Raw genomic sequence first — 16,007 nt, forward strand, 5'->3', positions numbered from 1 at the left:
TTTGTGTAATGCAACTATCTTTAACATAACTGTGTTTTCCAATTTATGTTTCACATTTCAATTTCTAGACTCATCAGCATTGAGAATTTTATGAAATCTCTCAACTAGTATGGATACATTTCTAATACTTTTTAACTTTATGTTCTGTGAGGAATCTGTTAATGTGCTTTAATGTAATATTTCAGGCATCCAACAGAAAAATGTGTGATAATAGTCTATTCCTGCTGCAGCCGTAAGTGATATAGATAACAGAAATGAAGTCAATGAGAAACATATTCATCACAGCTGGCACCATACAAAACATACATGTGGAAGATTAGTAGACATGTTATTGTCATGTATTCCTTTGTACCACCTAGACACATCTCTATCATTACCTAGAAAACCGGTCAGTTTTTACACAAGCAAAAAAAATTACTCTTTTTAATTTTGTGGAGGTAAATACAATTATGTACATTACAACACACTTTATCGGGATGACTGACTAATCACAAACAATCTCACATACACTCATATCTGCTTTAAGGTTTTAGATATACAAAAGCTTATGTAGTGGAACACAAAACTGAACCACATCATCACAAAATTGATGCAGTGACTTAAATCAATAAATCATGCTCATTATATTTTCTTTAGAAATTATTAACATATGTAGGTCTGTTTATGAAACAGTACATAATTCTGCACACTTAACAAAAATATTTTTTTAAAGCTAGGAGGAAAAATAAATAACATCTCTGATGTCCATAAGGAAGTCCTTTTGTTGTTAGTATGTTCTGACCCTAATAACTATCTCAAAGAACTAGTACCAATATGTCTTTGCTGGAACCCTGTCTTCTTTTATACCCATAGAATCCATTATGTCCATTTCAAAAGTTTTTAGCTTTGGTTCAAATGTAATTTCTGCTACTTCATCTCTTCCTGTATCCTTCTCAGACTCTAAAACAAAAGACACGAAAACTTAGACACTTCTTAACAAATCAATTCTTGTACACAGTCAATCACTGCTGAGAAAGGCATACACTAGTTTTTCCTAACCACAATATTATTGCAACTGGCCTCCCATGGCCATTATCAGAAACACATCGGTGCATCGCATTTCAAATGATTTCAAGACAGTTGTCTATATATTATCCAGTAGTTCAGCTTGTCTTCATGAGATATCAATTCACTATAAGCCAACCGAAACGCCGCCACTCCCAGGTGAAATAATATTGTGGTTGACTAAAATCAACAACATCAACTGTAACACGCTCTTCACAATTTCATACTTGAAATAAAAGTCACAAATCTGTGAAAATACTGAAACTTGACAATCGAAACTGTCAATAAACCATCTAACAATTGTTTGACTACTTATCAATACCATACAAAGTATTGAGGGTCACAGTAACACAAATTTAATTCAATAGTCGATGGAATACATCGAGACTGTTTTCACAAAGGAATGATAGGGCGAAAATGCAAGGAAGTGAAGAGTACATAGAAACTCTAAGAAGAAGATTAAAAAAGAGAGTTAATATTAGATAACTGAACAGAACACAACTAAATTAATTGCCATTGATAAAACTGAAGTTTGTACAAGATTAATAAAGCAAAGCTGTTTGTATGTCTCTAAGACTCTGTAGCATGAAAAATTACTATCATAACAGCCCATACACAAAAAATATACACTGAAGCACTAAAGAAACTGGTACAGGCATGTGTAATCATATACAGAGATATATAAACAGGCAGAACGTGGCACTGCGGTCGGCAACACTTATATAGGCAGTTGATAGACTGGTTAGTGCTGCTATAATGGCACGTTATCAAGATTTATGTGAGTTTGAATGATGGAGTTATAGTTGGCACACAGGTGATGGGACACAGCATCTCCGATATAACAATGAAGTGGGGATTTTCCCGTGCGACCATTTCATGAGTGTACTATGAATATCAGGAATCCGGTAATACACTATCAAATCTCAGACATTCCTGCAGCAAGACCAACGATAACTGAAGAGAATCATTCAACGTGACAGGAGTGCAACCCTTCCGCCAATTTCTGCAGATTTCAATGCTGGGCCATCAACAAGAGTCAGTGTGCGAACCATTCAAGAAAACATCAGCTATATGGGCTTTCGGAGACGAAGCCCCACACATGTACCCTTGATGACTGCACGACACAAAGCTTTATGCCTTGCCTGGGCCTGTCAACACCGACATTGGGCTGTTGATGACTGGAAACACGTTGCCTGGTCAGACAAATCTCGTTTCAAATTGTATCAAGCAGATGGACGTGTATGGGTATGGAGACAACCTCATGAATCTATGGACCCTGCATGTCAGTAGGGGAATGTTCAAGCTGGTGGAAGCTCTGTAAAGATGTGGAGCGTGTGCAGCTGAAGTGATATGGGACCCCTGATATGTCTAGATATGACTGATAGGGGACTTGTTCGTAAGCATTCTGTTTGTTGCAACATCTCACAAGTACAGAATTGCTGCAGAGTCATTCCAGAAACACTCTTCTGAATTTAAACACATCCACTGGCCAGCATACTCTCCAGACATGAACATTATCGAGCATATCTATGATGCCTTTCAACGTGCTATTCAGAAGAGATCTCCACCCCCTCATACTCTCACGGATTCATGAACAGCCTTCAGAATTCATGGTGTCAATTCCCTCCTGCACTACTTTAGACATTAGTTGAGTCCATATTAGGTTGTGTTGCAGCACTTCTGCATGCTCTTGGGGGGCCTACATGACATTAGGCAGGTGTATCAGTTTCTTTGGCTCTTCAGTGTATGTCAACTATTATTACATCTAACTTGGCATCACACACACACACACACACACACACACACACACACACACACACACACACACACATCCTGGGATAATCTGCTTGCTGCCTTACAAAGCAAAAGTGATTCCAAAAATCATTTTGAAGGTAATTATGTCTTTTTCCCTATTATGCACATGCTAGTTAAACTTATCTGCAGAGACCTACACTGTAAAACAGTTGTTTCTACTTTTGCTTTTATATTTCAAAGCAATTACATGTTCAGTGAGAACTTTTTGGTTATCAATCTGAAATTTTGATTGACTGAGAACTGCTTGTGTGACAGAAAAAGACCTATTTTACATTAAAATTAAAATAATTTTCAATAAGAAAAGGTCATAACAGACCTTTCTCTCCCTTTTCAGCACCGTCTCCATTTCTTTGCATACATTTTTCCCACTGTTCTGCAAGTTTGAAAATGCCCTTCTGGTAGAACTTCATTCCAGCTGCACAAAGAGATTGAGGCCCTGCTTTCTGAACATCCTCCATCTCTTAGTGTTCATCGCCTATCACAACATTTGTCAAAAAATAATCACCTTCATTCTGATATCTCTGAACAAGATTCTAGCTGATGAGTCTTCGCTGAAGTTTGTGGTTTTCAGTCAATAAACGTGGAGCCCAGCAGACACAAACTTTTTGATAACATGAGCTTTGAATCATTTCTTGCACTGCACTTAGCCCTACTGCATGCCTAGCAGGACGTCATTCACTTCGACATGCCTGTCTAGTTTAATAAGCTCACCAACTCTTTCCATGGAGGTATTTTGCAGGCGACTGCCAGGGGGCTCATCTTTGATACTCATTTTCCCATTTGAAATGCTTCACCCACCTCCTAACACTGATTACATCCATTCAGAATGTCCATAAGCAAGCAGAAGTTTGAGCTGAATTTCAGCAGTAGATTTTCCCTCTTTAACAAGGAATTCAATGACGGCATGTTTTCGAAACAAAATATCAATGTCCGTCATTTTGGAAGTCCTGCCTGTGGTCACGAGATAGACGCTAATGATATCACAATACGGCAGCATGTGGTGGACAGTCCCTAGAACTAAGATCCTCTTAGGCACTTTTGTTACACTGTTGGAATTTGAATTTTAAGAGGGGTTGCTCATGACTTTCAGTATAACACTCATAATATAAGAAAATATAACTTATCACCATCATGATGTCTAATATCTAATCTGTTATCTGTCGTAGTGCTCTTCGGATCACATGGAACTCTGAATGAAACATAGATAACTTTAAAAGAAAAATTATCACACTATCGAGGGTAATCATCACTTTTCATATGGGAGCACACAACTATAAAGCTGTGTCATTCATTTAAAATGCTATTTCTTAAACAACTGAAAATTAAATGGAAAGTAAAATTTGATACACTTCAATTCAAAACTGTAAAATCAGTGTGCATTGCAAATCATTAAAAAAGCAACAGAACCTCGCAGTCATGTTGCATCATGGAAATAAAAACTTATGCTAAGAAGTTCTTGAGTTTTATGTTTCACAGAAATAAAAAATAATTTTCTGGGTTGTATAAATGTCTTGGAAGAACTTGATTCAACCTCAATGCCATGTTTTAATGAACATTATGTATACTACAAAGACCTCCATTAACTGTCAGTTCCAGAAAATTCTGTTTTAAACTCTCACTTCTAATTATAAAGTTCCACTGTCAGTGGTCTCATTTAACATCAAATCCCAGTTTCAATGTACTAACCACAAAGGAGGACTCTATTATAGAACAAACATGGATGACTGGATCAGAGACTGAAATTGATTCCTTCTGCATACAAATCCAACTGTTCACCATTACTCTAGGCGAAACTGCCACCAGAAATGTAATGGTTCACTATCCTCCTCAGAGAAGAAGGAAGGAAGGAAGGAAGGAAGGAAGGAAGGAAGGATGGATGGATGGATGGAGTCTAACTTGAGCTTTGAGGTTGTCAGATATAGAGCAAAAACTAAGACTGGACAAATACTGCAAAAGGCATGAGAAATGGTCTTGTTGACATTTGCCTCAAGTGATTCAAGGAAATTCATATTAGGATGGCTAGATTACTGTCATGTCTGTACGCAAACAGTCCTTCACTAGACAACAATCAATTACCTTCTAGCACACTTTCATACACAAAGCTAAATCATTGATGTCATTCAATGGCAGAAAAAGCCTGAAAACATCCAACAGCTGTAGTATACTGTAGAATCAAAGAAAGTCCTGAACACTGGCTTGAAGTAATACGAAGGTCACTGCATAGTCATACGTATCTTCTGCCCTGAACATCTCCCTGAACATAAAAAAAACACACACACTAAGGCAACAATGTGGCAGCAGAAGGGGAGATGCTTACAAGACCAGTGTGATGCACAGTAAGAAACCATTCAGAACCTGGAAGCTGAACAAATAATTTTCTAAGTCACATGCTTACCTTTGTAAGTGTTCTTTGTTTTATAATCATGAGTTTCTGCTGCCAATTTTGGAATGGGAATTATCCTTCCTGTCCTGACGGAAACTCTCACTTTATCTCCATCTTCCGTATAACGCCACTCCACAGCTGCTGGTTGTCTGAACACAGGTAATGCACATTAAATTGGCCAGATAAGTTCAACATTTTTGTTTCATATTTGAAATTAATTAAATACCACAGCTTGTAGTTTTCAAACATCACTTTTACATTTTTACTAAGAAAAACGTCCCTATCTAATTAATTTTTTAAAGTGACGTATTTCTAAATTTCAACAAATCCATGAGTCATTTATTTTGTATGGGTTTTGCCTTGTACAAGATTACCGAATAAGATTTTAACCAAATACATATTAAAAATAACATAGTAGTCATTGGGAACAACAGCAAATGCATGTTACATATCAACTAAATGTGCTGTTTTCTTAGCAATACCTCTCAAATTTCCATATTTAGTGACTATAGCACATGGTTATGACTTGCAACTATTTCAAAGAAAGAGCATGTATGAAAATGGCACACTAGTTGCAAAAATTATCAACTGAAAATCTGCAAAACTAATGCCTATCCTCAGAATTACTGAACATATCATATGTTGCTTCTACGTCAGGACAGTTTGTACATCATACTGGTACTAACAGAAGAAAACCATCAGACGATGCATTCAGTCCATGACTGACGCACAGAACAGCAAACCTACACCCGGCTCTCACAGCCCAATAAATTGGCTGTGCAGTGCACTGCATTGACACTAGCCGCTCTGTGCTGTATGACGATGTTGAAATTCTAGCACTGACGTCCTCATTCTGAGACTCAATGGTGAAGGACACAGTGGAAATTCTTTAGCAATGCCTTTAATTAATAGAGATAGCAGTTCCACTCTGGACAAAGTATGAAATCCAGCACTTTCTTTGACCAGCTCATAATGACATCCCTGCTGTGAAGATCCTAGTGATGCATCGATATCCCAGCATGTATCAAGCATCTAATGAAAGACTCAATTGTATGGAGTTCTTTGCAGTCAAAACATCATCTCAGCTTCTTGTGCATCTGTGGCTACATGTGCAAAGGCACAGTCCTTAGATTTAAAAAGACACAGGCAAATACTGTACACTCATTCTATCAGCTCACTTGGAAATTACTAAAAGGTACATGGCTGAAGTACTAGTCAAAGAAACAGAGTTTCTGTGACTGCACACTTGAAATTAAATTGTATGAATAACATTATGTAAGACCTTAACCTGCTGTTTAATTTACTCTTTACTGTGTGATGGTTTCAGACAGAGACCATTTTCCAGCCTTTACTGCACACGTCACAGATACGAGAAAATGACATTTGAAAACTGTAGTAAAATACACAAGCAATACCATGTCAAAAATATAACATAATGCAGAGGTAGATGCATGAAGTACCTGTTACAGACAACTACCCAAAGATTACACAAAATATAACAGAAAAGAATTGCTTGCACGTCTAATATTACCGCAGTCTAATACATACAGTCATAGCACTCGCTGGTGAGAAAGTTGTTATCATTTGGCAGCTGGAGCAACACTAGCACTCCAAGCTCCAAGTGGTGAGAAAGCAGTCAGTTACATGCACTGAAAGGATAATATTTGTTTTTTATTATTTTCTACTTAAGTAATGAAATAGTTGTAATATTTGTACATTCCACGGATTAATAAGCTACCAAGAGAGACAAATTATTGTGAAATACGAGTAAAAACAGCCGAATCACACTGATTACACAATGGAAAATCCAGGATGGAATGTAACAATATTATGCAGTCTCAGGCAACTGAAACTACACTCACACTGTGGTTTCAGTTGCCTGGACTGCAGTCGTGTGTGTGTGTGTGTGTGTGTGTGTGTGTGTGTGTGTGTGTGTGTGTGTGTGTGTGTGTGTGTGTGTGCGCGCGCATATTGTTGACGAAGGCCTTAATGGGCGAAAGCTTTAATTGTGAGAGCCTTTTTGTTGTGCCTACCTGTGACTCAGCATCTCCTCAATATGGCGAGTAGCAACTTTCCTTCTCATAATATTGTTACGAATCACACTGATTCAATGACATAGCCACAACTTTTGAATATGTCTATATTTTTAGCTTATTCTGCTGAAAGCAAGAGACTATAAACACTTTCATGCTCGCGTAGCATACATTTCTGTTGTTATCATCATCATTGGTACTTTCCATGACACTTACAAATTTTTTTATGAAGTCCAATGATTTGACCTTTCTTACACTTCACTTGACTTTCTAATACACAAATATTTTTGTAAATATAATTACTTTTGGTTCAAAAGCGAATGTGTTGAAGATTTGTGGCTCTGATTCAGCACTGGGAGCCAAACGTCAATCTTGCTGAGCTGTTGACCAAACCATGACTGTCAGTGCTGCCGATGTGATAGAAGCACAGGATGCCTCTTGCTTCTGTTGATAAACTTCAGTTTTCAAGGTCCCCCATACGTAGAAGTCAAAAGGTGTAAGGTCTGGAGACTGTGGTGGGTACTCAGCAGCTACTCTTTGATCTATCCATCGTCCAGGTAGATTTTCATCCAAGTAGGCTTTGACATCTTTGTCGTACTGAGGAGGAGCACCACCTTGTTGTAAGTAAAATCTCTCATTTCCCAACACCTCATGGATAACAGGTAAAAATCAATGTTTGCAGAACATGGAAAACACAAATCACCAGTTACAGTATCTTCAAAGAAGAACGGGCCAATCAAACCACAGGATGAAAGATCACACCACACATTAGCACCCAGTAGATTAACATGTTTGACCACATGAACATGAAGTTTTTCAGGAGCCCAGTACATGCATTTGCGGTGGTTTACAGTACCATTCAGTTTGAATTGTTCCTCATCAGACCAGATAACCTTCCCTGCAAAACACTCATCCTCATGAAGCATGACTTCAAACCACTCACAGTCCTCCATCCTTCGATGTGGGTCATCCTTGTTCATAGCATGCAGCAATCTTGGAACGTACACTTTCCACTTCCACCTTCCAGCCTTCAGAATTTGTTGTACACTTGATCAGCTTACCCTGCTTTCACGTGCACCTTACTTCACAGATTTTTTTTAAGGCGATCTAGTAAAATGTTCCAATACAGCAGCACTAGAAGCTGGATTTGATGTACTTTCTTATGCACATCCTGAACAGTACTGCCGACTTAAAATTTATCCCAAATACGATAAAATGTTATAAGTGTTGATGGCTGAGTTCCGTACACATTATGCCGTTGTCACTTGTACCTCTCATGTTTTTGTACCATTTCAATACAAACTTGCATTGCTGAAATAACAATCTTACTTCATTCTTTGCTGCAATGTCATCTGCTGGAAAATGTGCATCGAGATCTGGTCAAGCAAAAAAAAAAAAAAACAAAAAAAAAAAGGACTGCACTACCACGCAAAATTGCAATGAAATGTCATTTTGTTCCAAATATGTTACCTTTCAAAGAGTGTCTACATTTTTCTGAACCCCTCTGTGAGTAAACTGGAATATAAATGCAGCACTGACATAAGTTGGTATAAAAGGTCAGTTTTAAAATGTAGTTTTGAGTATTGTTCCTCTTATAATACAGTAAACTGAAGATATCCTGTGCTTCTAGACCAACCACATTGGTATCAGTCAGGAGACCTGAAATTCAGTCGCCATCTAGAGCCACAATATCTTGCTTTGAGTGGATCCTAAATGACTTGGTAAAACATGGGCAATTTTTAGCTATTTCCTAGACAGTATTGTCAACCAGATGTAATGCAGGTGGCTTTATATCTAACAGAAGGCTATATGTCTTGTTTCACCAGCAGAATCCATCAGATGTGTAATGGCAGCACACCAGTTCAACACAGGGGACTGGCCACATACGGACCTAGGGTCAGCCATATCCCTTCATGGTACACAGTGTGTAAAATATTTTGAGCACAATACCTGCTGATACACAAACCTGCAATCAACAAGCCTACAGATATCACATGAATGCTGCATATAACTGCACCAAATGTAGTGTATCTGCTCCCAAACACTTACACATAGTATGTGTCCTGAGGCTTTTAGTCTTAAGATTCCTCAGATGATGTTGACATTTAACGTTTTTGTCAAATATATCATCACCAAATCATTTTCCTTGAGAACAGTGTCTATTACAATCAGTGTTGATTGACTGTAAAAACAAATTAGATGGTGAAAATGGATGCATACTGTTTTCTTCAAAGAAAACAGAAACGTGTGCTCACCATTCACACCTCCAGCCAGTTGTTGATCAACTCTCTCTGCCGCACAGCAGTTGCGGACTTAGAGGAGCGAACTGTCACAAATTCATCCATGGCTGGACAAGCATGAACTAGCCAATACAATTGTTGTCACACTTAAAACATTCCCCTATGAAATGCAGCTATTCTGCTCAAACATGTTTGAGAGGCCTTCCACAAATAAGTAAGCAAGCACAGTAGTAACCTGACAGGAAGAACTGTACAAAAAAGATACATTTACAGAGCTGTTTGAAGGTATTATGCCTCCATGTGACAGTGTAACTTTCCTCACGACAGAAAAAGATACCTACCAGGTGATATCAATGTAGGGAAACTTGTTACATGGTCACTTCTATAGGGGTGGCCCTTGACTTCTCTGAGTTGAATTACAGTTTTGAACCTTTTAACATGATTTCCAACTTTTTATATTTAACTAAACTGGTGAGCAAGTAAAAGGCATAACTGGTTAATATCTTATTGTTGATTATTTGAGCTCATTTTTTACCCTGATTTAACTAAAGAACTTGAGAGTGACCAAAATGTGTAAATAGCTAGTAATTCCTCTTTGTAGTATACTACTCACACCATATGGAATTTGATATTTTCATTGCTTTTTCACTGCTGCTCTCTCCATTTGAAGAGTCCAGGGGAAAAACCTGTGAAGTCCAAAATTCCAAAAATTTCTGTTTTTTTCATAATTTAATAGACCAGCCAGTTTAGTTTTAGCTGGTTTTACAGAACTGGTCAAAAACCTGATGAGTCAAGAGATATACTGATATCTTGTAAGCATGTGCAGGCGAAAAACATTATAAGTCCACACAAAACACGGGAATATTCTGACAAGTCCAGAGAATGCAACGATAAAATTTTATGGTTTAATGATTCGCAGCCCAAGAGGTCTGTTTTCACTAATTGTATCATTGTTTTATCAGTTGCCACAGTCATTTTTGTGTATAAGTTGACCATTGTTGTTAGTTTTGTGGAGTTTGTGAAGGAAGTTATATCTAGCATTGTATTCTGTCAGTGTAAAATGAATAAAGAAGACAGTGACTCATCTAGTTGCGAAGAAAACTATAGAATGTCATCAAAGAATCTGACAAAGAAAAGGAAGAAGTATGGTCGTGTTATAGATGCCTCTAAACGTTTAAGATTGCAGTCACATGAAACAGGAGAAACATGTAAGTGCAAAAACAATTTTTTTGATATTGTCAGTGATGAAAATAAAAGGTATATTATTAATAACATGAACCACTTTCAAAATCATGATGAAATAAACCTCTATTTAAGTGGTTTAATCACAGTGGTCCCTGTACAGCGCAGGCGTCCTAGAAGAGAGGAGCAGGAAGGAAAGTTTCGTGATGCATCATATAAATTCAGTGTTTGTATTACCATTAATGGAAGTGTCCAATAAATACATGTGTGCAAGCAAGCATTTATGTTGTTACATGGAATAAAGAAGGGCAAGGTAGATCACTTACTGAAGAAACTTAAATCTCGAGACCAACCTCTACGAGACAGCCGAGGGAAAAACAGATCCCGCCCACAGGCTTTGAAAGATAAAACACATGCAATAACAAAAGGGCACATTAAATCATTTAAAGGTCGCAACAGCCACTACAGTTTGATGACGTCAGAAAAAATTTACCTACCAGAGTCTTTGAATATTAAAAAAATGTTCCATATGTTCAAGGAGAAGTTTCAGAATCAGAACGTGTCGATGAAACATACCGCACTATATTCAATTCAGATTTCAATATAAGTTTTGGATATCCATGATCTGATACTTGGGGCTCCTGTGATGAGTATCGATCCAAGAAGAAAAATTTGGAGCAGGAACTGACTTTAACATCACCTATTGAAAATAAAGTAAGGCTTCATTACAAACTTTGATCCAATGAAATAGCCCATGAATTGCACCTCAGAAAGCAAAAAGTGTTCGTACCTCGAATGTGATAAAAAGATTGGTATAACAGACCAAACTCAGGAATGTCAAATTCCAAAGGACTGGTGTCAGGTTTTTCAGAATTCACGCACACACCCTTCGCCTTTTGTCATCATTGATGTTGAGGAGCAACCAGAAATAATCAAATGCTGAACAGAGCATCTGGATAATACAGTATACAAGAAGAAACTCTGCTTCCAGTCCAGGCCAATAAGAGAATCTTAAGTCACACGACACCATGCAGCACTGGTTCGATATAGAGGAAGTACAATGGAGCATATGAGCAAGCTTCATATGAAGGTATTAGTAATTCTTTTACAGCAATATGATTTGAAAGTTTTTTTTTATTCATTGAAATAAGTATTTTTTTTTAGTATTACGAATACAGCTTTTTAAATCAGGGGATTCTGATTTTTTGCAGGTGATCTTAAAATATCTGCTGAGAAATAGAGAGATTTACAAGACTTGAAAAGATTTTGCCGTAGTGAAGCGCAAGTGTAGTTTGATCTTCTTTTGCATTAATCCACCATCGAAAAAGCACAGGACCTTTTATAGAAGATTATTAAATGATTATATGAGATAATTTGTTGTAACATGATTTTTAAATCTTGTAGTTACCTGCAATACGTTATGGACTTCACATATTTTTCCTCCGTACAACCTGCCATCGTAATACAAATGCATCATATTACTGTAAATTCTATTCAGATGTGTATAATTTCAGCAGTACTCTTTCTCTGAAAGATATATTAAGGTCTAAAACAAAAATGAAGAATATAACTCGAAAAACTAAAATTTTATTAGTCTTGAAACTTTAAATTTCGTCCCCCCAAAAAAAAAATAAGAATTGTGACTTATCAGGTTTTTCCCCTGGACTCTTCATATGCTTTCAATGGGAGGGTGTGAGAACCAGTTTTCTGGTGTCTGTGTAGGTGAAGCTGGTGGAGTCCGTTCTGTAGGATTGACAAAGATCTTTGCCCTCTGGCTCACCAGTGAAGATCCCACCAGGAAGGGATGGGGATGGGAAGGGTATCTGTCTCAGTAGTATGTCTCCTTCTCTCTCAGGTATTAACATTACATACCTTAGTGAAAAGCTCTAAGGTTTATAGCCGGGTAGCAGTGTTAAAATGGCACAATGTTTTGACCAGTGTCACACTCATCATCTTCTAGCAAAGTGTTGAAATATGTGGCTGCTGCGATATTTAAAATAGTGGAGTGCCCCCTTCCACTTGGCCACAGGCAGTCACATACCATCCAGCTGGTAGGGTGGGGACGGAGTGAGGCTGCAGTGGTGTGGGTGGTAGGTGTTCCGTTTACATCTCTGTGTGGGCATTCTGGCACTAGCTTTCAAGTAGGATGGTACTGGTCACACACTTATCATATTGCCGCTGTCCCAGTCACTGATTCTTTTGTCTGTCCCGGTCACATATGTCTGATGTGCTTCTTGCAGCATTTCAAAATATAGTGCTGTGTTTGCCAAATGTAATATTGGCCACATTTACAGGAAATGCAACATATTCATGGTACATTCATTTTAGTGGGTATTTCGCAGAGCCAAGACACACTTTCACATTTGACAATGGTCAGAAGATGGTTTTTGTGTTGGATTTTTCAAGTAGCCTTCCAATTTTGGCCGAGAGTGATCCCAGGTACAGAAGGAAAGTGAGTCTCTTGTCTTCTTCTTCCTCTTCCAGTCTCCAACATCTTGTCTCTTTTCAAATGATGTACTAATCTGTGCATAACTATACCCATTTTTGCAGAAGTACCAGGGTGGTCAGCACTGTCTGCCGTTGTGCTGGATGGTGGCAGCTTGTTGCATGCAGGTATGGGTTGTGTGTGTGTTCTTCCTATATACTTAATGGACTAGAGCACTGTCTGCCTTCTTCCATATTAGCATCTCCAGGAAAGGGAGACAACCATTCTCCTCTATTTCCACAGTGAAAGTAATCTTATGATGAATGCTTTTAAGGTAGTCCACAAACTCATCCAGTGCCTGTCTGCCATGCTCCCATACCACAAAAGTATCATTAACATTGTAACATGGCAGAAGAAGTGCTTGGGTTTCTGATGAATGGATGAATGGTTTGAAGAGCCGCTTCCTCAAAGTGTTCCATGTAGATGGTTGTGGTCCCTGAAGCCACCGGGGATCCCACAGCCACCCATCCATCTGTTCGTAAGACTCTCAGTTGCACATGAAGTAAGTGGTTGTTAATGCATGTCCATTTGCAGCTTGAAATGTTGGGACAGCTGCACCAAGAATTCTTGCAGAGGTACTTTTGTAAATAGCAAAGGAAAATTGTAACTCACAAGCAGGTCATCTCTTTGTAATTGCATATACTTTAGTATTTTCACAAAATTGGTTGAATTCTTATCATGATGTCTAGTGTTCCACTATGGGTTTTAGAAGCGTTGCCAGATATTTGACCAGTCCATAAGTGTGTGAACTGATGGTGACGAGTATCCGCCACGGAGGCACCCCTTTCTTGTGAATTTTTAGCAGTTCATACAGGTATGATGTCGCTGGCACACCGGGATACAACCACTTCTTCAGTGCCTCTGGTACAACTAAATTCTTCAGCAGGGCCATGGTTTTCATGGTCATCAGTGAGGTTGAATCCTTCTTGAGCTTCCTGTAGGACAGGTCCTGTAGCAGAAAGCCCACTTTATGATGGTAACTGTCAGTGCATATTAGCACCATTCCCTTTGTCTGCTGGAAGAACCACAGTGTCAGTTTCATATCTCACAGATCGGATAGCCTCCTGTTCTGCTGCTGCCGCCAAGTTCACTTTCAGAAGCCAGGACTTGTCAATGACTCTGCAGGTTTCCTGCCAACCTCCTCTGCTTCCTCCTCTGGCAGGCCTCAGATTGCTTCTTCCAGACCACTAATAATGTCTCATTTTGGTATGATCCTTGGGACAGATGCAAAGTCCAGTCCTTTCGCAAGAACCGAAATTGTCGCTGAATACAGGATTTCAACTGTTAAATTTACAATACCTCTGGTCTTATTCGCATCCTTGTTGGAAGGAGGGGTGTCTCTGCAGCCAATATTCAACATCATGAAGTCACACAATTACCTATTGGCCAAATGTCTGGCAACACTTGTAAAACTCCTTGTGGAACACTGTAACCACCATGTTAAGAACTCTGCTGATTTCATGAAAATACTTAAGGACATTCAATTATGAAGAGATGACCTAGTCATGAGTTTTGACATTACACAGCTATTCATGAAAGAATCTGCCCGACTTCTTGGTGCTGCTGTCTCAACTTTTCTAGCCACAAACAATTAAAATCTTTGAATGTGTACCGATGACCACTTACTTGAAGTGCAATGGATAGTTTTGTGAACAGATGGACAGAGTGGCCATGGGATCCCCAATGCCTCCCGGGATCGCAAATCTTTTTGTGGAACAGATTGAGGTGGTGGTTCTTCCAACTGCTCATCAGAAACTCATGCATTCTCAAGCAATTCTTCTGCTATGTTGCCAACACTTTTGTGGTACGAGAGCATGGAAGACAGGCACAGGATGCATTTCTGGACCACCACAACAGCATTAATCATAACATTTCTTTCACTATGTTAATAGAGGAGAATGGTTTTCTTCCTTTCCTGGACATACTAATAAAAAAGCAGGAAGATGGTATGCTAGGCCATTCTGTACACAGGAGACACACAGACCTGTATGGGCATGCAATGAGCTACCATCATCCAGCACATATAGTGCTGACCACCATGAACATGGAGTGCCATTGTCTGCAATAAAGAAAGTGCCTCAGATGAACTACAACAACTGAAATAAGTATTCCACAAAAATGGGTACCACAATGCCCACAGATTAGTAGGGCATTCCAGAAGAGACATGCTGGAAACTGGGAAGAGGAAGAGGAAGAAGAAGAAGAAGAAGGCGATGACAAGAGACTCACTTTCCTACCATACCTGGAACTAGTCTCAGCCAAAATTGCTAGGCTACCCAAAAAATCTAACATAAAAAAGTCTTACGACCACTGCCAAAGACAGAAGAGTGGTTTGATTTGTGAAAATCCCACTAAAAATGAATGTACCAGGAATATACTCCACTGCCTGCGAATCTGACAAACAGTTCATTGGATAAATGCAGTGCTGTGTTTTTAAATGCAGTGAGGAGCAGTTCAGACACGTGACTGGGACAGACATAAAGATCAGTGATAGCAGAGCATAACCTCAAGGAAGACTACACCTTTGACCTCCAGAACACCAAGGTGCTTTGCCAAGCAACCTGTTATTGGGACAGCATCCTAAGGGAATCCATTGAAATACAGTTTCACAACCATCTTGGCAACAGAGATGATGGACACCAACCAACTGTGATGTGGAATCTGCATGATTGGCAACAATATGAGAGTGCGACCAGCATCATCAAACGTGTAAGGCACAGCCAGAATGCACCCACAGACACACAAATGGAGCACTCGCTATTCCCATCACTACACCCTCATCCTCCAATCTCCTGCCGGCTGGGCAGTACACAGCCGCCCATAGC

The 16,007-nt window shown here is 38.9% G+C and overlaps 1 protein-coding gene across 1 annotated transcript in view; it reads right to left on the minus strand.

Moving 5' to 3' along the window:
- Positions 1–409: 409 nt before the first annotated feature.
- Positions 410–16,007, minus strand: part of LOC124799237 (probable 39S ribosomal protein L24, mitochondrial) — a 54,929-nt gene continuing 39,331 nt past the window's right edge. Inside the window, exons 4-5 of the mRNA XM_047262778.1 lie at positions 5,255–5,391; positions 410–939 (exon numbers count right to left, since the gene is read on the minus strand). Of these exons, the coding sequence (XP_047118734.1) occupies positions 803–939; positions 5,255–5,391 (274 nt within the window). The 3' untranslated portion in view covers positions 410–802. The remainder of the gene's footprint in view (positions 940–5,254; positions 5,392–16,007) is intronic.

This window comes from Schistocerca piceifrons, chromosome 5, assembly GCF_021461385.2.
Source record: "Schistocerca piceifrons isolate TAMUIC-IGC-003096 chromosome 5, iqSchPice1.1, whole genome shotgun sequence".
NCBI classification, from domain to species: domain Eukaryota; kingdom Metazoa; phylum Arthropoda; class Insecta; order Orthoptera; family Acrididae; genus Schistocerca; species Schistocerca piceifrons.